General features: G+C 39.2%; 1 protein-coding gene across 1 annotated transcript in view; it reads left to right on the top strand.

Moving 5' to 3' along the window:
• lrrc75bb (leucine rich repeat containing 75Bb) overlaps nt 1–11,591 on the top strand; it is a 32,287-nt gene extending 20,696 nt beyond the window's left edge. The window contains exon 4 of the mRNA XM_038734529.1: nt 10,035–11,591. Coding sequence (XP_038590457.1) covers nt 10,035–10,638 — 604 coding nt within the window. The 3' untranslated portion in view covers nt 10,639–11,591. The remainder of the gene's footprint in view (nt 1–10,034) is intronic.
• Nucleotides 11,592–22,234: the final 10,643 nt, after the last annotated feature.

The following is a 22,234-nucleotide window of genomic DNA, read 5'->3' as shown; positions in this document are numbered from 1 at the left end:
AGGAAGTCTTTTGAGATAGCCTACATTGTTTCTTTTAAAACCAGGCCACAGCAACCTGAAAAAAATACGAGCCCTCTGGGTTGACCTACTAGTGGAGGAAATGCAATATAGTGCAATACTGGCTGTCCTACATGCTGGAAAATTTGTTGCCCTCCACACGTGACAATATGCCCTCAAGATGCCTCTATAGTTGAAAATGCCTCTGTTGTCTTGTCACCCCTGCCACTCAAACAGCCTGGGTCCACCAGTGACATTACTTTGACCCGTTTTGAACTCTTAACACAGTAAAAATCACTGGGCTGACAGTGAGTCAGTTGCACTGATACAAAGTTAGGCTAATATTACCCAGTACCAATGGATTGTTTTAACCTGTGTTAGTGGGGTGTTTTTTTATATTGGGTTACGGGATCAAACATCCCCTTGTCTTGCATGGTTCTCTACCCATGGAGTAAAGTATACTGGATCCATTTTTAACTTAGGTATTTTTGTGCATCACTGGCTTAAGGTATTTCCTGCAGTTCAGCATGTTCTTATTTGATGTTCTACTTGAGGTGATGACCCTATAATAACAAGATGTCACCTTTAATCTGATTACACCTGCTCTCTGTCACACAGATGCTGTGCCGTGTCTGGAAAAATGAACTTGATCATTCTTCCTTAATGCATTAACGGTACATGTGGCATCTGTACACTGAGCCTTGTGTCATCTGCCTTTACCAAGTGTATGACCTATTTCTGGAGCCAAGTCACCCCCCTGAAATGTGCACTGGAAGGCTGAACACCGCTGACTCAGCAGGCCTGACCTCTGACAAACTTATAAGGTCGACTCCTAAAGTGAGGGCAAAAATCTGACAAGACAGGAAAAAAATATGTGAAAATTATGAACATTTGTTTTTTGACTACACAATCACAGATGTCTGGTTTTTCAGACTTTTCTTTCCCTGGTCATATTTCCATTTAGTGACTGAGTATCCCACTTGACTGCACGATGCACTCTGTTTGGTCAATCTGCTTTTTATTTGACTTCCACTTAATAGAGACTTAAAGATCCAGCCACCATCCTCGTCCATGAATTGGTGAGTGATTCCCGCGGTACAGACTGAGATGCTGGTGGATGAGAGGGAGGAGGAAGAGACGGTCAGTATCCATCGCTCCAATCTTCAGGGCACAGGGGCCTTAATGAAATAGTTAGAATGATTGTATAGATCGGTAAACACAAGGTTGGAGGTGTTTTTAATTTAATAGAAGTGGAAAAAAACATGATGCTTTAAATAACAGTATTAAAAGTCATCCCTGTTTTTTTATCCAGTGATTGAACCTTTCCTAACCTGTCATTGATTGGATTTCAACTGTAACTGCTTTAGAGTAGCAGAAACAAAGAGTGGCATTCTTCTGATGGTCTGTGGATCTCATTGCTTTAAGGCTGATACAGATTACTCCCCACAATCAAGCCCCTCGGTCTGTGTTCAGAGCCCTGCATTTTAATGCTGATTTCATAACCGTGCCTCGACATAGAATGGCAGACCCAGGCGTACTCCTCCATGATGTACAGTTATGTAATGCAAACTGTTTTCTATGTGTCGCAGTATTCTCTTCTCCTAAGCATCCAGTTTGTCACATCGAATCAAATCATGGGTGAATTTATAGCTCACCCGTGGAGTACATTTTTTGCATTTAACATGCTGCACAGTTACATTAATGCACACTCTGTATCAAAAGGTTTTATAATCATTGGCACAAAAGTGCCAATGTGCTTTTGTCTTTGGTCGGAAGTCACATATTATTAGAAGTAATCCATGTCCCATCCATTTTGGGCTGTTTGTGTTATTTTTGGTGTAAAGAGATTTACAAAATAAATAAGGACATTTTGTTTCTTTTCTTCTTTATTTTTGCAGTGTACAGTATATCATGTATTACCTCTTTCTTTGCTCTCCTTCTCACTTTTTTGTATGCTGTGTTTTTCATCAAGATAAAATGTCAACCCTGCTCTGCTGTTTGACATGTTGCCCGTGAGAGTTGCATGATGAAGTAGCTGATAGCCAAGTAAGATTTACTTCTCTCCACAGTCCCCTAAGCCATTTTCTGTCCTTCTCTGCGCTAATGAAAATGCCAGCTTCATACCTGTACACAAGACTGATAAGAATAACAGTGCTACATCGTCAAGGATTTGACGTAGCTGTTTGTAAGTTGAAGCACTTTGGGGATTCTCAACTTGTTTTTAATTATTTGTCTCTTCTTAATACAGATTCACATTATTATCTTTTTGTCCTTTTTCTTTTTAAGGGTGCACTGCTCCTATCACTGCATTCAGCTCACTCTGTGTTGACATCAACAGTACTACTTTCCCCCAAATTTCAAATTCAGAGTTTACAAGAACGAAGGCACTGATCTGAGTTGTCAAAAAACCCCGCACAGCCGCAGAGCTGCTCCATTGATGACATACAATGGAGGAAGCCTTAATCAGCCCATCCACTAAATGTTTCACTGAAATTTAATCCAAATCCAAATGAGGGCTATATTTTCCTTCCCAGAAAATGTGCCATTATCCCCATGAAAGTGGAGGACATTAGATGGTGCATTGGCGCTTTTATGTTTCCCAGTGCATTTTCTGCAGATCTGTAGTATCAGTGTGACAATCGCATAGTTTTTTTTACAAATTTAGCAAAACTGTTTTGATCAGAGTGGCTCTAAAGGGTTGTCATTAACAGGCCAAACTGTCCCAATGCACAAGAGTCACACATTTGATGCAAAAACTCAAGTTAAGTTAAACAAAGTGGTTCAGGAAATGTTCAGCACTGTAGCCCGCAGTCACAGGCCTAAAGGTGCATTCAGGTAAAAGACAAAAGCATGAGATTATAGATTAGACCCTCGCAGGTCTCCCACGGCTGAGCCAGACTACCGAGCATTTATTATACCAATGCCTGGAAGCAAAACAGCTTAAATCGATCTGAGGAATAAACAGGTCAAGACCAAAGCGTTGATGAAGCAGACATTGATCTGACCAATCCCACGGGTCTGTAGAACAGCATCCACATCCAATGTTTCTCAAGTGCTTTTCTTTCATCCCCCTGAAATGAGTCAAGTGTCTCTCTACATGCTCAGCAGGAAATAAAGTTGAATTTGTATTACAGAGTTTGTCCTCCCAGCTGATATAGGCTACTATAGGATAAATCTCTAAGAAAAATACTTACATATTAGTACAAAATATAGAGATACCCATTACTATCAAGCTGCCTCTGAGACAATCATTGGTACCAATAGTGTTCTAGTAAGGCTTAATTTAAAAAGAGTTTATAAGATGTAAATATTTTATTAATGGGCAATAAGTAATTTAGCAATGCTATAAAGATCAATAATGAATAAATGCGTTATTTGGGTTCGCAGGTTGGTGTATATCCTCCTCTAGCATTAACCTTGGGAACTTTAACCTGCTTCGTCTTTTTAGGTTGCTGCCTTACTCATTTATAAAATATTAAAGGAATACGGCCACATTTTGTCTCATATCTGTCAGATAAAAATTAATCTACAGCCAGCAGCCGCTTTGCACAAAGACTGGAAGCAGCAGGAAACAGCTAGCCTGGCTGTGTCCAAGAGTCTCTGTTGATTGTCCTGCAACCTCATGGTAAGAGCAAGACTCCAGATTTTGTTTGTTTTTTTACCATTGGACAGAGCCAGGGTTGCTATTTTCCCTGTTTCCAGTCCTTATGCCAATCTAACCCAACTGCCTGCTGGCACTATAGCTTCATATTTAACACATATAGGCATCCATCTTTTCATTTAACTCTCAGCATTAAAGCAACTCAGAGCATTTCCTGAATTGTCAAACTATTCCTTAAATTTGCTTTGTATGTTAAGCTAGCTGGCCTATTACTAATCTATAAATAACTAACTAATAACTAATCTAAAAAGTTAAAACTTGCAAACCCTTTCTAAATGCCAAATCATCTAACTGCAGCCCCAGTAGCTCTAGTGAAGTTTCTGTGATCATGCAGCAGTGCTGAAAAAGGACTACAAAAAAAATAAGACAAACAGTTAAATGTATTTATTTTACTAAACCGGACAGTATTATAAAACTCAACACCGATTGTTATATTAAGTCCCTCAGTAAATGGACACGAGGAAAAAAACATAACCTTTAACACGCCCCCTGCCTCTTGATTTATTACTGATTCATGAGAGTAAATGAAGTGGAACGTGTATTCTGTGTGGGTGGACACTTTACAAGTTTCTCCCGCAATTTGCTTTTAACTCTCACCCTGGTGGAAGAATATTGAAGGGTTGTATGATTCCTCCTGTGAAAATGTCACTATATTTTAATCTTTTTAAAATGTTCACCTCTCCATCCCTCCATCTATTTTAGGTTAAGTGTAGTAGGAGTGTTTGGTTGCATTTGAGCGGAAATTTATTAGCAGATGGTAAATTAGGGAAGCTGCAGACTTAACTCTGGTGATGAGCACTTAACTTTTGTAACATCAGAATAGACAACTAGACTGTGAAACTGGAAAATGAGTGAATACAGAAATCAATTGACCTGCCATGACCTTTAGTGGAGAAGCTTTCATCTTATCTGGGGATGTATAACAGAAAAGGATAAAGCTAGAACAATACAATAATATTATCATTAATAATAATAATAACTTTTATTACTTTTATAAAGTTAAAAGTACACAAAGAGACCAATTAATGCAGGGTTGCGAGCTTATACAACATTGTAGGAGATAAGGAAATCACTAAGGCAGCAGTGTCTCATCTAGTGTTAGTTACTGTGCTGTGTTGTATGGTATCTTGTCTTATTAGTTGTTTAGTGTGATCTTGTTTTTTGCACTGTTTTTAGATTGGGAGAATGCGTTTTGTTGCAGGATCTGAGGTTGGAACATATGGGCACAACAGCTCACAAATATATGTTGGAGCTACACCATGTTTAAAAAGTAAGTAGTGAAACCTTAAAACCAAAAGGCTGAACAGGGGGTTATTATGTGATCTCTATTTCTTTTTCCCCTTAATAGTCGGGCTACAGCATTCTGTATAAGCTGAAGGTGTGAGTGGGCTTTGCTGCCCAGGCAGGTAAAGAGAGAATTACAAAAGATGAAAGCATGTCAGGGAATAATAAAAAATAAAAAAACGTGCTTAATGGACTACTAAACATGATAATTAAAAGTAAGATAAGAATTTTAGGATTTCAGTCAGAGAGTTCTTTAAGGACTGCTGGTAGTTCCTGGGTTTACTGATAGAGTTACATGTCATCAGCATAGCAATGAAAAGAAGTGTTATGATTACATATTGTTCCTCCAGGTGGAAGCAGAAAGATACAAAATAGAAATGGATCTAGGACAGAGCCTTGAGGTACTCCCCAGTTCAGAGGGGCAGTAGATGAGCTCAAATTACCAAGAGTTACTGTAAACTGGCTGTTTGAGAAGTCGGAGATGAACCACTCGAGAGCAGTGTCTGCAAGTCCTACAATGTCTCTTGGATGACAAATTAAGAAATTATGATATATATATATATAGATATATTGTAGACTCCCCAACATCAGAAGCACAGAGGAGCTCACTGGTCACCCTAAGTCGGCTCAGTGCTATGTTTTGCTCAAAAGCCAGAAAACATGTAAAGACAGTTAATTGTCTGTAGACAACCTTTTCTGAGATCTCTGAAGAAGAGGAAGTCTATACAATATTATCAGTATGGTAATATTGTTTTCAAACAACAACAGTTCACATATTATCAGACATTAGAGGTGTAAATTGTATATTTACAAACAAATTGTCGCTCTTGCTGTGGAAAGAAAGAGTTACAGTAATTGCTGGGCATCTGAGGAGTAAATCTCTGTATCAACACTGGCAGCCTATATGAGATAGATCAAGCCACTGTAGATTTGTTATCCAGTATGAACTCTTTCCACTGCAGTTTAAGTATTGAATCACTGATTCTTCAGTACCATATCTCTCAAATCACAGTTCGTAAAACAATTTGTGAAAAGATGCATTCTCCTGTTTTGTTCTGAAATTTTCTGTAAGCTCGGTCTCTTTGCCTGCACTCCATTTCAACGTCGCAAATCCCAGATGTTTTATTTCCTACCTCCGGGGTTTACATAACTATAGAAGTGCAAGGACCCTTGTTCAGTGCGTCAAAGTTAACAAAATCCCTGAGGAGAGACATGCTATGAAAAGCAATTAGACAGACAGCCTGAACCCACATTTAAGCAGCCAATAATTTGACACATGAGAGCCAGCTGTTATTAGATTCCTGCACTGCTGTATCAGTTGCTCCTGAGGATGTCAATAAATGGATTTCCCTCAGATGTTTGCTTTTAAATGAGTCCTGATGCAGGGGACGCTAATGTTTTGCATCATGTTCATGCGGGTTGTATATCTTTTGAAGTTGTTTGTATCTGAGCTGGTCCAAGACGATATGCACCCGTGCCTAAGAGCATGGCAGCCACATCACAGGGATCGAGATGAGACATTTTGTTGTTTCATTTCATGGTGATGGACTATAGTGTACACAGTGGCTTTAGAAATGCTAGCTGTGCCCCTGGGCCTGCGGCCAGCCGAGCAGCCTGTGGGTGGAACTGTGCCCACGGAGCCAGGAGGCAGCAGATTTGGAAGGGAGTACGAAGTTGTCTTTACTCTGTCTCATTAAAAGCACATTAGAGTCCACCTTTTCCCTGCACAACCCACTCAACTACAGAACCTAGCCTGTCTGACTATGTCTCATGGAATAGGTCTTGCAACACAAATATAGGCACACAGCTGGTAGGAGAGGGCTCCAGCAGAAGTAGGAAAATCCTCCTATAAATAAATCCAAGAGAACAAAAGTCGATGTGCATAATCAGTTTCATTACTGTAAAGTGCAGAAGCTGCACAGTGGTACAGTAAACCTGAAGTCAGAGGAGAGTCGAGTGTGCCAAGAAGCTGCAGATGCAGTCAGACTTCCCTGGCATTTTTTTAAGCTACAGTCAAAGTAAGTAATGTTTGAGTGCTAAAACGATTAGTCAATGAATAGGTTAGTCAAGTCCACAGAAAATGAATAACCATCGATTTAATAATCAATTAATCGTTTAAGGAATTTGTCAAGCAACAAAGGTCAAACATACTGCTGGTTACTGTTGGTGATGATGAAATGTTTAACTTTGGTGATCCCTTAAGTTTAAGCGTCATCATCATATCAACATTTTAATTTGTCCAATACTTTTTGTTACTAAATACCCGCAAAACTAATGACATTCCCATCAGCCGCAGCTGTACTTTAGTGCTAATAACTTTAGTGCTTTTAATAAACTTACAAATACAGTAAGCTGGTGGAAACAGGTGCTTCAGCAGATCAAATTCAGAACTGTGAGATTATACGAGAAAAAGAAAAAGTGAGAGGCACTGAGCAAGAGTGAGGAAATGGAGGAAGGACAGATGAATTATAGCCTTCTCCTGAAATCAATAATCTTGCGAATCACAGCCCCGGTGTGCTACAGATCTTTTTCTTTCCCTTAACTGTGCAGAAAGGGTGACAGATGTATAAAGTACAGCCTGCCGATTTATAAGACTCCCAGACGGACCAGAGAGCAGAGAGATGCAGGGATAATCCTTGCTGTGCCTGAGGAGGCAGAGGGGCAAGCAAAGGCAAACAGGACTAAGACAAAGAGAGGATAAACCCAAGGCCAGTTAAACAGAACATTTTTCTCCTGCTTGTCAAATTTTTTAAACAAAGTCTCCCACGCCTCCACCTCATTATCATTTGTTTGGCAGATGTCTCCCCTCTGACTTCTTCCTAGTCTAAATGCCAGTAAAAACAAAATGAGTCTAATGCACTGCAGCAGACTCCTTCTAACTCTCCCATGCTACAATGACATGCATGCAGCATCCCCTTATAGCTCTCACATGTATATTTAAACACATTCAGGTATAGCGAGAACATGTTGATTGCCCAGTGAGATCCAAGGCAGTGACAAAGATCCAACCTGACAGGTGTGATACTTATAGTAGTATTTTATTTTGATGATGTGAGATGATGATTTGAAGATGTTTTCACCTCACACCTGTTGTCTGAAGGCATTTGGACTGAAATAGATTATCAATTGCCTTTATCACTCTTGTTTCTCACCCCTTTATGGTGTGTTTATCCATCCATCCTCTACCCTTTTATCCTCCTGTCTGTTCCACACTGTATCTCAGAAGTCATTTGTCAAATTCTAACAAAACTTGAAGGAAAAGTTAGACATTTCAGGAAAATACCCTTATTATGCTTCCTTGCTGAGCGTTACATGAGAAGGTAGATACTACTCTAATACAACAAGTATAAAGCACCACTACCAGCAGCCGGCTGCTAGTCTGGCACTGTCCATAACTAAATCTGTCTATATCAGCACCTCTAAAGTTCACTCATTAACATGTTATATGTTATTTAATCCATTTAAAAAACAAAGTGAAAAACGAGCAGAGAATCCAGGAGGATTTTGGTCCCTAGATTCAATTTGTTGATTAGTGAGCTTTGGGGGTGCTGGTGGGCAGACAGAGCCAGGTTAGCTGTCTGTCCTAGCATCCAGTATTTATGCTAAGCTAAGTTAGCCTGCTGCTGGTGGTAGCTTTACATTTTAGGGTCACCATCACCGATTTTGTACATCAAAATCTGTTCGCAGGTCTCAGCAAGTACTACTGTGAAAAAAAGTTGTATGACTAACAAGCTTGAGCCTAGTTAGGCTACATTAGCCGCTAGTAGCATAGTGGTGCGTTCCATTTACCTCAGAAGTCAGAAGTTGGAGCTGGGAATGATGTCACGCCCGAGCTGACCATGTTCCAGTAACAAGTTGGAAAACCTTGATCGGCCAGCCATTGTTTACAACTAGCTATGTCAGTTGTTACCAACGTATTAATGTGATAAAAATGCATTACTTGGTATTCACGCATACTAAAAACAGTAGCAACATGTCCACAGACAGTGGCAGTTGGACTTTGTACTTTGTGTACAACTATGAGACTACAGCTTTCACTAACTGTTGAAACACGGAGCAGTCAGAAATCCGACTTAACGGGGCGTTCCAGAAATTACGACTTCTCATATCAAATGGAACGCACTATAATACACTGAAATCAGAACAGCCAAGTTGCATTGTGAGTAATGTAGGCTCCAGATTTTGACAAGGAAGAATAATGCTTGGAATAAAAAAGGAAAAAAATGAATTCTTCACGGTCTCTGCATTCACTGACCAGATTTTCACGAAACCTAAGAGAAAGATGCATCTCGTTACTACTTTTTGAAAGATCTTAATTGATACTGACCAACTGCAAGGTTAGAGAAGGTGATGGCACTAGTCAATTCTCATGTTTTTCAAGTGAGCTCATCAGCTCAAGTGGTTTATTCATGTGTCACTCACAGTACTTCAGACACATGTGACCTGATTTTTAAAAATCCAAAGAAAAAGACACATCTCTCTCCTGAATCCCAGTTTTCAAAATGACACCCGGGGTTGAAACTACAACCCCAGCTCAAAACAAGGTGACATATCTGTTACTAATTGGCCCAGACAGAAGGGCAACATTTTCTTTTTTGCCATGTTTACTGTGTTTTCCGATCATTCATTTATTTATTTATTGCCTTTGATGGTTGTTTTGTACTTACAGACTTAGGGAGCTGGCTTAGAGATGGCTTTACGGGAAAGAAGTGACACCCGAAACTAAACAGCTGGTGCTTTTCAGTGGATGACATTCAGCCCGGGAGACAGAATTTGTTGCTTGTGGGACCCAGACCGAGACACATTTAAATGCAAATTCTCTTCTTTACATTATTGATTGCTGCACTCTGTATACTCTTCTTGCAGATACTGTTTCTTTTTTGTGTATGTAGCAGTTCCCCTACACTTGTGGGACAATGTGGCACCCCATTACAGTGCCTTTTAAATCAATAACCTCAGTATCATTAACATTTGGAAAACTATCTGCCAGTGCTGAAGAATTAGAACACCTTTAATACTGTTTGCAACAAATGGCCATTTTGTGATCAAAGTTGATAGAGCTTATACATGCTTTGTCTTCTCTTTCAAACAGTCTGAAGACCACCCTGAAAAAGAAACTCTCCGGTGATGTGGTCAACCTGTCAGGTATCCCGCTGTCTGGCCGAGACGTCCACCGTGTGGCATTCTACCTCCAGAACAGCAGTGACGCAGTGTCGGCTGTGGACCTGAGCTTCACTGAGCTGCAGGACGAGAGTTTACGGCTTCTGCTGCCCTACCTCGGCTGCCTGCCGAAACTGACCATACTAGCCATTAATGGCAACCGTCTGACAATGGCCATCCTAAAAGATCTTACAGATGCAGTGAAGGACCCTAAGAAGTTCCCCAGCCTAGCCTGGATCGACCTGGGCAACAATATGGATATCTTCACCGTGCCGCAGCCGCTGCTTGTGGCCCTACGGCGCCGCTTTGGTTTACGCAGTAGCCTGCCCACAATTTATGAGTACAGAGAGGCACAGGCATTCAGTGGCTACAACCCAAACATGGAGACCTCTGTGGAGGAGCCCAGTCTCTGTGAAGAGGCAGATGGAGAGGAAGATGATAGAGAGGAGGAGGAGGACAGGCTGGAGCTTCGAGCCTGGGGCTTTGGAGAAGAAAATATGTCAAAAAATTTGCCGCTGCAGTTCTGTGGGAGGTGATCGGCCAGAGATTTCTTTTAGACTTGCTGCCCCTGAGATCCCTCAGTATCACTTCACCCTAAGTTTAGCCTCCAGTGTTAGCAGGTGTCATTGTGGCAGATGCTTACAGTGACCCACTTGTTTCTGAAAATAACTTTAAAATAAGTAACTGTGTTATGTGTCCCTCTTGATGCTCTGACTACTGAAACTCAGCAATGTGAGGCAGGCAGCTCTGTGTTTTTATAGGCACTAAGATTTGATTTTGGATTGATTTAACTTTCATTTACTGTACACACGAGAAGTTGAGTTGAGGGGCATGTTTGCTGTATTTCTGTGCTTTATGTCCCAAAAGTTTTCTGCTCTCTCACACCTTAAATATAATAAAATATGAAAAAAAAAAAAAATGCTGCATGTGATCACAACTGTCAAAGAGCCCACACTTTATCCTTTCTACAGATGTTAATGTGGTCTGTTCTCTTTCCATGCTGTTATTCAGGAAAATCTGTTTATTTGTGTCTACAGGGATATTAATGAACAGGATGCTTGGTGTGTGTGTGTGTGTGTGTGTGTGTGTGTGTGTCTGTGTCTGTGTCTGTATGAGAGCATAATTAGAGTGTGCGCCTGTGTGCATAAGTGTGTTGTGGACATGCAGAGTAAATTGCTACCTTTGATCGTAGAAATGAAATGTTTACTCATTTGCACTTAAAGGCGGACTCTGTCCCTGAATGCACAAGCTTTGTTTTTATGGGTTGTTGTTTACATAAAAAACACCTCCTAAAATAAGTCGACCACATCCTAAAATAAATGTTTTGTCTCAACTTTTATTGAAATCATAAACCTTTATATAAATCACTGTCATAATAAAAATCTGTTTTAAATGTACTTAATTTTGGCCCATTAAAATAGTGTCTCGCTTTTAAAGTAAAAGTGATGTTCGCCTGCCGTTGCTTCGAAAATAAACATGATTTGAATAACATTTGCCTTCAGTGGACCTTTTGTACTTGGAAAGTCTGAAAAAATGAATCATTTTGCTCAGAATTTGACACTATTAGTATATTACTGTGACATAGAAGTGAAATAGTGGTAGACAGCAGAGAGAGAGAGGTGTTTAATAATGAGAAATCCCCATCATGCAGAACATGACTTGACTTGCAGTTATACCTATATTAAATGATTTTTATGGCCAGCGCAACAAGCTGTTTACCCAACACTGACATATTATCACCTTTATGGCAAACAGCTGCTTATTTACACATCCAGCAGACACTGAGCAAAATTAGCATTTGTGTAGAATCACGTTTGTGCCAACTCTTGAGAGAAATATCTGTCTGTTTAGCTGCTAAATGCTCCACTATGTTCATCAGCTTGTCGCTAGCTTTGTCTGTCTGCTGTTTGCTGCTGAGCAGGTAGTGCACAGTGGGTTTTTAATGCTTTTTCCCAACCAAAAGTTGAGGGGCACAAAACCAAAACAGTGATCTGAAAGAACTACAAAGCTGCATAGAGCGGAGGGAAACTGGAGAGACGGTTGATAACCGGGTCCATCTCTACGAGCATTACACATAGTCATTTGATACATAGTTGATATATAGGTTGTTTGTTTTTTGATCGCTTTGGTACTATTATTTCAAGGATGTGATAAAATTTCACAACTCTTAGTACAAACCTCAAAGCAGATCATCAAAAAGGCTCTGTAATGTAATCACATGTTTAATTGACTAAGGACAACACACAAAATTACAGACTTTTTCACCACACCTAATCACTGTGTCATCAAAGAAATACCTTTCATATGAAGTAATTGTCTTTCACAATGCAATGCTCACAATACTTTTGATAGGCTTCTCTTCTGATTTGCATGTATACATTTGACCAACACTTAATCACTGAATTGTTTAGTAAACCTGTAGATTTGAAATTGGTTTGTCTATTTGTCTATCTATATAAAATGTATGTCAACACATGAATACTCATTATTGCTGATTGATTTCATCTGGTAATCACAATTGGTCACCCAATAAAAGGCGGTGTGTAAACACTGGCAATTTCTTTCAGTATGAAGCAGGATAGACAGCAAGGAAGAGGAAGTAGCCCTTTTGAAGAGGCAGCAGGTATCAAGGAAACAAATATACCTGGCTTTTGAGAGAAACTATGACCGGGTGAAACAACTGAGGGCTGAATATGTTCAGGTACATCACTATATACTGTATTTCATGCATCGCCTACTTATGTATATTAAAACTACACTGTAAAAAGAACTAATCAGAATATATTTTTTAGAGGGTGATGGTTCTTGATGCTGATGTGAACCATCACAAGTACATTTTGGTGATGAAGCTGGCTTTACAACAATTTGTTTAATTTACTGTAACTGTACATTTGATTTTAGAGAGTATACCTATTTTGTGATATATCTGGAGAAATAAAAACAAATTTGACAAATGATTGTAGAGGATGTCATCAATGATCACAACTTGATCATAACTTGACTTACATATAGGATAGATATTGTGGAAATGACATATTCTGTAAATGTTGGGTAACGAAAGTGTAATGTGAAAACTGTGCAATCTGTCTTTTACAGTACTGTAGCATACTATTTTCAGCACTTCTAAGGTGATTTGAAACATGTATCTTGCATTGTTTGTTATTGGATTCACTGATTGTTATAACTGCTAAACTGAAAAGATATCCTTATTTTGTGTTTTGGTGATTGTTGATGTCCTCATGACTTTTCACAAGAAACCTACATTTTGAATCTTACCAGCTTGTGTGGTGAGATATGTTTACAATCCAAATGAATGCACAATGGAAAGTTTTGAATGAAAGACTGGCTATGTTACAAGTTTGAACAGGCAAACTCCACACCGAAAGGCCGGGGCAACCAGGGTTTGAACCACGACCTTTTTGCTGTGAGGTGATAGTACTAACCACTGTACCACCATGCCACTGCGCGACCACTGCAGCTGAGATATCATTTGTATTCCTCAAATGCCTGTTTGTGCATATTCGATACATACCTGGGAACTTTTCGCAAGCACTGGTTTCTCGTTTATGCCTGTTGTCGCTAATTTTCATCATACCTACATCATACCTGAATTTACATATTGTCTATGTTCTGTAGACAAATTAACAACTTAATTTAACATCAACCTGAAAGCAAATGAAAACAGAAATTTTTTTGCAAATACATTCAGGCATCAAGGGGTTACCAGATAAACAAAGAAAGTTGAGACTTACATTATATATTAATAAAGGTGCTTTTGTTCTCTGTACCTCTACCTCCATGACACATAGTTTGGCCAGTCTATAACGCCCTTAAAGTTATTAACTGCTCTCATACCTCAGGGACATAAACGGGAAACTGTGATGACTCTGGGGCTTTTCAGCAGTTGGTTTCCATGTCAGCATTTAATATTGTATGTGGATGAGAACGGTGCCCTGTATGGACCTGTCAGGGATAGAATAATATCAACATCCTGCTGACTTGTGACTGCTCTGCTAGAGAGGCATTTTCATGTTCACAGGGGGAGAGCCTGAGGCCATCCATCTTTGACCAGTCTTCGTCTGTCTGAAAGAGACGAAGAGGGTGTCAGATAACAGAGGATCCTGTTCTGGTTTGTAGTCGATGCGGAAACACCCTGCAGACATTTAGCTGTGCAGTTCTATAAGACATAAATAATGTTTCATGTACAGTAGTGGGGAGTAACAAAACATTCTCACCACTTTAATTTAGTAACAGTAAGTCCAGCTTTAAGGTAGGTTTGGAAACCATTTTCACAACAGTTTAAAATGGAATATTATGCTTTGGTCATTGTGAAGGCTGAAGTTTGTGGTGCTGTTAACAGGCGTTTGTGATATTTAATCTACCCTCTGATATATATGGATTGGACAATATATTAGAAACACTTCTCAGTACTCAATACAATAAAGCAGCCTCCAAAATGACCATAAAGATGATTCAACACCTATTTAAAACAGAAGTTCAAAGTTTCTCAACTTGGAAACATCAGCGGAATAATCAATCTCGTCACAAAGTCCATTTAGTAGCGTGAGCTTCAATATGGACAAGAAGTCATTAAATGCTCAGAAACAATGGAAATGTGGATATCTATGGTAGTTACTAAATAACAAGTGAAGAACGAAACAGAAACAACCTGATAATCCTTCTTAACTCCCACTTTACTTGAGGGAGGCACAAACAGGTGAACAGATTTCATGAGGAAAAACGGATTAATTAACAGCTACTCAGTACAATGTATCACTTGCACAAAAAGAGTAACTTGTAAATAAATGATCAGTATTTCGATTCACAGATATTTTATGAACTAATCAATACCTAATGATTCATTAATTTAGTTTCTCTCAGTTTGTTCTGTAACCATTTATTTTCATTATCAGGTTATTCCTGATTTGTACCTCCCTCGTTCCTTAGGAACTACTCACAAATTTGTGTGCCTTCACAAACTCTGTCTGCTGGTGAAGATCATGTGACGTGATCAAAAGCTCCAGAAAAGCAAATGGACAAAATGGACATTGTGGTGATAGATAGATAGATAGATAGATAGATAGATAGATAGATAGATAGATAGATAGATAGATAGATAGATAGATAGATAGATAGATAGATAGATAGATTTCTTGAAGAAAGACCGTGTCATTCTTCAACTGAAGTGATTTGCATAAATGTTCTGTTAAACCACAAGAAAGCAGACACAGGAAAATGCAATTAACATGTCTGCCAAGCTTCATCATCTCTAAAGTGTTTGCACAGAGTTTTTTTTTAAAGATTGAACTCCTTGTTGACCAAACCAGCAGTCCAGCCAAGTCATTTTTCTTTGACCTGGTTATTCTTAGGCATAGGATGTGTGCAGAAACAGGCCACACACTGTGCTACAGAGATGTAGGAGGCAGAGGAAATGTCATTTACTCGCCCTTCTGTTTCTTACTTCCTGTGATTTAACCCTGGTACAAACTCTCTCACAGCATCTTCCCTTTAATGGCAGGAGCTCAGTTAGTAGCATCTCGAGACACTAATGCAGTCTGTGCTGGCTTGCCATGCTTGGTAGCAGTGCTCAGATCCTTTACTTAAGTAGAAGTACCAACACCACAATGTTAAAGTACTTACACGTAAAAGTCTACTTGAGTAAAGTACAGAAGTATTATTAAATGTAAATAAAGTAACAAAGGTTATCATACACACTTTGCTGGATTGTTAAGACTGATGTTTTATTCTGTATTTTCCTGTAGCTGGTCGAGGTGGAGTTGTTTAAATTAGGCTACTTAAATACAGTTAGCTGGTTTAGTCTTGTGGTTCCCAACCGGGTGATCAGCCCCTCCAAAGGTCCCCAAGATAAATCTGAGCAGTCGTGACAGAGTTAATGGGAGAGGAAAGAAGAAAAGTCTTGAAGTCTTTGGGCCTTGAACAGTTTTTTAAATGAAATCATCTGAGAAGTTTAAAGGGGAAATCTCTCTTTGGTGGAACTGTTAACAAGACACAGAGATCTGAAACATAACAAGGGCCCCACCCATACTGCTTCTTTCATTTTTGTAAGTGGGCCACACACTAAAAAAAAACTGTTTTACCTTTCAACAATGCATTGTATTTTATAAGGTTATCATATATTTTGTATGCAAATCCTTCATCAGAAATCAAAAATTTATTTGAGTAAGTAGACTTAGTCGTTTCCCACCACTGCATGGTAGTTCAACAAACAAGTTCAAGTACTCGTGTTAAGTAGTAAGTGTTACATAACAAAGTAAGCATGTAAGGTTCTGAGGAAAATATTGTACTTTTTATTCCACTACATTTAAATTTCGACATTTACAATGTACAATATACAAAATATTGTCAACAAAGAAATTATGATGTATTATAGGTTAGCATACGATTTTATTGATCCTTGGTGTGAAATTCACAAACTACCCCCACTTTTACCAGCTGCAACATTAAAGTGATGCTCACACATGAATGATTTCTGCATGTATTCTGCAAAATAAGTACTTCTACTTTTGGTGCTTTAAGCATATTTTGATGGTTAAAGTACATCTGTACTTTTCTTTAAGCAAATCTTTGTATTCATCTATTTAACTTGTAACAGGATGTTTCTACACTACAGCATTGCTACTTTTACTTTTATTTTTATGCTTAGTAGCTTGCAGATGTGCCTGCAACGACAAACTGTTGACTTCTTCAATCCAACATACAACAAGCAGCAGGTCTCTTTTAAAAGCATACACGCTCCATCTAGTGGCACTGGTCGGCAGCACAGAGCAGCTCCGGGTGTCAGCTTCACGTTAGGCTTGTATGCACAAGAAGTAGCTGAACTTCAATCTTTCATTCACTGCACAAACTAAGTACTTCTGGCCACAGTGGGAGCACAGAAGAATACTAGGAAATCTGATAACTGTGTTTATCGGAAACATGATAAACACTGAGCTGCACAGTGTAGGTTAAATCATAAAGTGAACACACCTATTGCTGTGTAGTTTCAAAGGAAGTCAAATGAATAAAATGGTTATGGAGGAGTAACGTAGATGAGATGACTTAGATCAAAAACACATGTTTACATTTTGTTTGTTTATTGTTTGATCTGGCATGTGTGTCTTCTTTGAATGTATGTGTGTGTGTGTGTGTGTCTGTCTGTGTGTGCGTGTGGGAGAGGAGGGGGTGGCTGTGAGGTGATTTGGGGGTGATTATTCAGTCCTGTGTTTTTCATTGCTCATGTTTCACAATCCTGGAGACAGATGGGGGTTGGAGTCTCTCCCAGGAAGCTAATGATCCTTGAGTTTGAACATGTCATCTGGTTCTCATCCACCTTTTTTTTAACTGTCCGTAAATCACCCCCAGAAGTGCGGGGGATCCAAAAACATCCCCAAAAAGGTGTTAGATCTCGGTTTTGCTTTCCCCCATGAAACACGTCTTCCAGTAAATGTGACCATAAACCACATAACTAGAAGCAGAGTAGATGAATTACATGATATTTCAGGTTGTGCAATGGGGTGAACATGGGAGGCAGCTGGTAGAACAAAGCACAAATGTGGGGGACAGTGGGGGAAGACAATGCATATTCAAGAGTGCATCCTCACTTAATGTGTCAAAACATATCAGGCTGAAACATTCTGGGGGTCGGTTAATCAGACAATCAATCGGTAACAATTTTGATCATTAAGAGTTAAAATAAATGATTTAAGCCAAAGATTACCTTGCTCCAGCCTCCAGCTCAAATGTCACAAATGTGCTTTTCACTGTTACATATGATTGTAAATTTAACATTTTAGGGGGTTTGACTATTGATTGGACATGAAGATGTCATAACCTTATCACATTTTATAGTGTAAAAGACTAGAGTCCACCTCCAGTCAAAAATGATGAAACACCGAACAGCTGTTTTTAAATGTATTTTCTGAAGGGGGGGATTTCCTCTTTGACCTTGAACAGGAGTTTAAGACGAGTACGTACAGTTTTTGTGACATCTAGTTTGATGTGGAAACGTAAAACTTCCAGTGCATATACACTGCCAATGGACTTTTGAGTGAGGTAGGAGACATCGTGTGTTCAACCTTTCGAAATGAACAATAGGCTATTTCATAGATTCTGGGTTTTCCAATGAGGAAGAAGGTTCAGATGAAACCATATCAGACAGTCTTTATGTCTTCTAACATGTCTGGAGGGAATCTTATCTAACCGTACTAACGTAACCCGTTAGCCGAAGCTCCACTGTAGCGGCAGGAAATGCTCTTTAACATTTCTTTCAGGTAAAAAGGCCACTTTTGCTACTTAAAACCAAAGACTGAATCTGTTGTTGCTAAAAATTTGGTGATGTAGAAGATTTCATTTTTTGTAAAGCCTGAAGGGAAATTGAGACTCTTTCGCAGAGCTGAATAAAAACAAACAAACATGAAGGGATGACATAAACAAAACTCCCACTGAGTGGCAGGTCAAGGCCGGACAGTAAACAGAATATGAGAGACCAGCAGACATAAACAGGACCAGTGGTGTTATTTCTCGTTATCGGACAGATGTTTGTTTTCCGTGTTAAGATAATGTCTCTTTTCCCACTGGCCTTTTTACTTTGTTGGCTCACTTCAGCTCTGCCATGCTTCACCAGTCTGACAGTTCTCTCTTCTAATCACACTCCCTGATAAGATTGTTGCACCACTCTCTGTTTAAACACCTTATCTGATATCAACAATCACAGCGCATTCAAAGTCACCAGCATCACTTTTTGGCTGTTGTGATGTTTAGACTCAGACTGACGCTGATTCTCAGACTTCAGCACCCTTGAAGATGAAAGAAGATTTCCATCAAATGCTTCAGAGCTCAGCAGTGGGCTGTGTGTGTACTTGTATTAATACATAGTCGGGTCAGTGAGGGTTGATTACATATAGACAGTAGCCTTTATACAACATTCATTTACATTTATCACACTTTGTGTCATGTTTTAAGATAAATAACACTTATTGTTTCTTCTTTTAATATTTTATAGAAAATAAAACAGCAACAGTAACATTCAAGTCATTCTTACTTACTGAAAAGATGTCCTAAAATAAAAATACAACATGAACTAATGTATTTTAATTAGGTACTACGGTATTTTACGTATTTTGAAATGTGCCAAATAAGATAAGCAAATGTTTATCATCTTTCAACAGGGCAGAATATAATTAAAGAAAATCTTCTGTTGTTTTTATTTGTTTTGTTTTGTTTAGTCCGGTCAAGCCTTTTTGGGTGGCCGGTCAAAGAGTACGCGCATCATAGACTTCCGCAGGACGAGCTGCCTAACCTCCAGTTTAGCCCTATGCTTTCTTGGAAGGGGTAAAATAATTTAATTGTGAGGCTCTTCTAGACTTTCCAAATGTTATCGGACCGAATTGATCAAATTCTGATGAACTGAGTCATGGTTTTGATTGGCCATTGAGCCCCCGGAACACGCACGAGTCAAAGACAGCCCCTGTGGCCCTGTTTACACCTGGCATTGGCATTAAAGGTGCAATGTGTAAGATTTAGTTTAAAATGTTTTTTAAATGAACTAACATTATCAACAGAATGTGAAGAAGTAACAGCTGTGACATTATGTCAAAGACGACTACGTATTGTGTTGCAGAGCTATCCACTAAAGTTAGCTTGATTGTAGTGGTTAATTGCTAGTGCTACGTACATCCACTTACGCAGAGGACATCTGTTGAGTACAGGCAGTCCTTCGGTGTGGCCCAGGACATATTTACATACACACTGCTGAAAGAATATAGCTTAGACCACCTACGAATGTGGTCTGAGTGATCGAATCTGACACCTGAAAGGATAACTGGGACAAAAGTAATACTTCTTTAGATAAACATCGTTTAACTCATGTGTGTTCTATCGATACCAGGTGCTATTTTGTACAAGGATGAGCTGAATGTCTCTACACACACACACACACACACACACACACACACACAGAATACATTCCTCATCCTTGTCCTTGTTCTGTTGGTGCAATATAAAATACAGATGTGCTCAAATTTGTTGGTACCCCTCCACAAAAAACAAAGAATGCACAATTTTCTCTGAAATAACTTGAAACTGACAAAAGTAATTGGCATCCACCATTGTTTATTCCACATTTAATAGAAATCAGACTTTTCTTTTGATTGTTTATTCAACATAATATTGTAAATAATAAAACAAATGAAAATGGCATGGACAAAAATGATGGGACCGCTAACCTAATATTTTGTTGCACAACCTTTAGATGCAATCACTGCAATCAAACGTTTTCTGTAGCTCTCAATGACACCTCTGCACCTGTTAACAGGTAGTTTGGCCCACTCTTCCTGAGCAAACTGCTCCAGCTGTCTCAGGTTTGATGGGTGCCTTCTCCAGACTGCATGTTTCAGCTCTTTCCATAGATGTTCGATAGGATTCAGATCAGGACTCATAGAAGGCCACTTCAGAATAGTCCAACGTTTTGTTCTTATCCATTCTTGGGTGCTTTTAGCTGTGTGTTTTGGGTCATTATCCTGTTGGAGGACCCATGACCTGCGACTGAGACAGAGCTTTCTGACTCTGGGCAGTACGTTTCGAATGTCTTGATAGTCTTGAGATTTCATTGTGCCCTGCACAGATTCAAGGCACCCTGTGCCAGGCGCAGCAAAGCAGCCCCAAAACATAACCGAGCCTCCTCCATGTTTCACTGTAGGTATGGTGTTCTTTTCTTTGAAAGCTTCATTTTTTCGTCTGTGAACATAGAGCTGATGTGACTTGCCAAAAAGCTCCAGTTTTGACTCATCTGTCCAAAGGACATTCTCCCAGAAGGATTGTGGCTTGCCAATATGCATTTTAGCAAATTCCAGTCTGGCTTTTTTATGTTTTTCTTTCAGAAGTGGAGTCCTCCTGGGTCTTCTTCCATGGAGCCCACTTTCGCTCAAAAAGCGACGGATGGTGCGATCAGAAACTGACGTACCTTCACCTTGGAGTTCAGCTTGTATCTCTTTGGCAGTTATCCTTGGTTCTTTTTCTACCATTCGCACTATCCTTCTGTTCAATCTGGGGTCGATTTTCCTCTTGCGGCCGCGCCCAGGGAGGTTGGCTACAGTTCCATGGACCTTAAACTTCTTAATAATATTTGCAACTGTAGTCACAGGAACATCAAGCTGCTTGGAGATGGTCTTGTAGCCTTTACCTTTACCATGCTTGTCTATTATTTTCTTTCTGATCTCCTCAGACAACTCTCTCCTTTGCTTTCTCTGGTCCATGTTCAGTGTGGTGCACACAATGATACCAAACAGCACAGTGACTACTTTACTCCATTTAAATAGGCTGAATGACTGATTACAAGATTGGAGACATGTGTGATACTAATTAAAGAAACTAATTAGTTTGAAATATCACTATAATCCAATTATTTATTATCTTTTCTAAGGGGTACCAACAAATGTGTCCAGGCCATTTTAGAATATCTTTGTAGAATAAGCAATAATTCATTTCTTTTCACAGCTTCTTTGCTTTATTCTATGACATACCAAAGGCATGCAAGTATACATGATAAAATAGCTTTTAATTTCATCACTTCTCAGGAGGAATGAAGCATTATTTCAATGAGCTGTAAGGGTACCAACAAATTTGAGCACGTCTGTACACGCTTTATTAAATGCTGTAATTGCATTACTCTGTATTTGTCCCAATAAAAAATTCAATAATGACCATACTGATAGAGTCTTATCAAGCGTCTGACACTATGAAACCTTTATATGGCTATTCAGGGTCATGTAGTCAGTCTTAAAATCTAATTCTCAAGCATGATTAAATGGAAAGAATGAGGTTAGGTTAAAGGGTCGATTAACCAAATCAAAAGATGTCATGTGGTGCTCTTACCGTCAAAAATTAAATTAATCAAAATCAGCAGCAAACAACAGTGTCCCAGTTCCCATAGATTATCTGCTGACAGTTTTCATTGGATCTACTGAAGAAATAGTCCCCATGAAAACTGTTGACAGTGAGCTCTGTGGATTATCAAGAGAAATTGGGACACAGTTTCTGGGGGAGAAAAAAAAGATGTTGGAATTTTTTTAATGCTCCTTGCATCACAAACAATTTAATTCACATTTACTGTGTTTGGTTGGAGGCAAAACTCTC

The sequence above is a fragment of the Micropterus salmoides genome, unplaced genomic scaffold, assembly GCF_014851395.1.
Source record: "Micropterus salmoides isolate LMB-PRFRI ecotype aquatic unplaced genomic scaffold, ASM1485139v1 Ms_hic_scaffold_20, whole genome shotgun sequence".
Lineage (NCBI taxonomy): Eukaryota > Metazoa > Chordata > Actinopteri > Centrarchiformes > Centrarchidae > Micropterus > Micropterus salmoides.
Note: the sequence above shows the minus strand (reverse complement) of the source record. Positions and strands in the feature narration are given on the sequence as shown.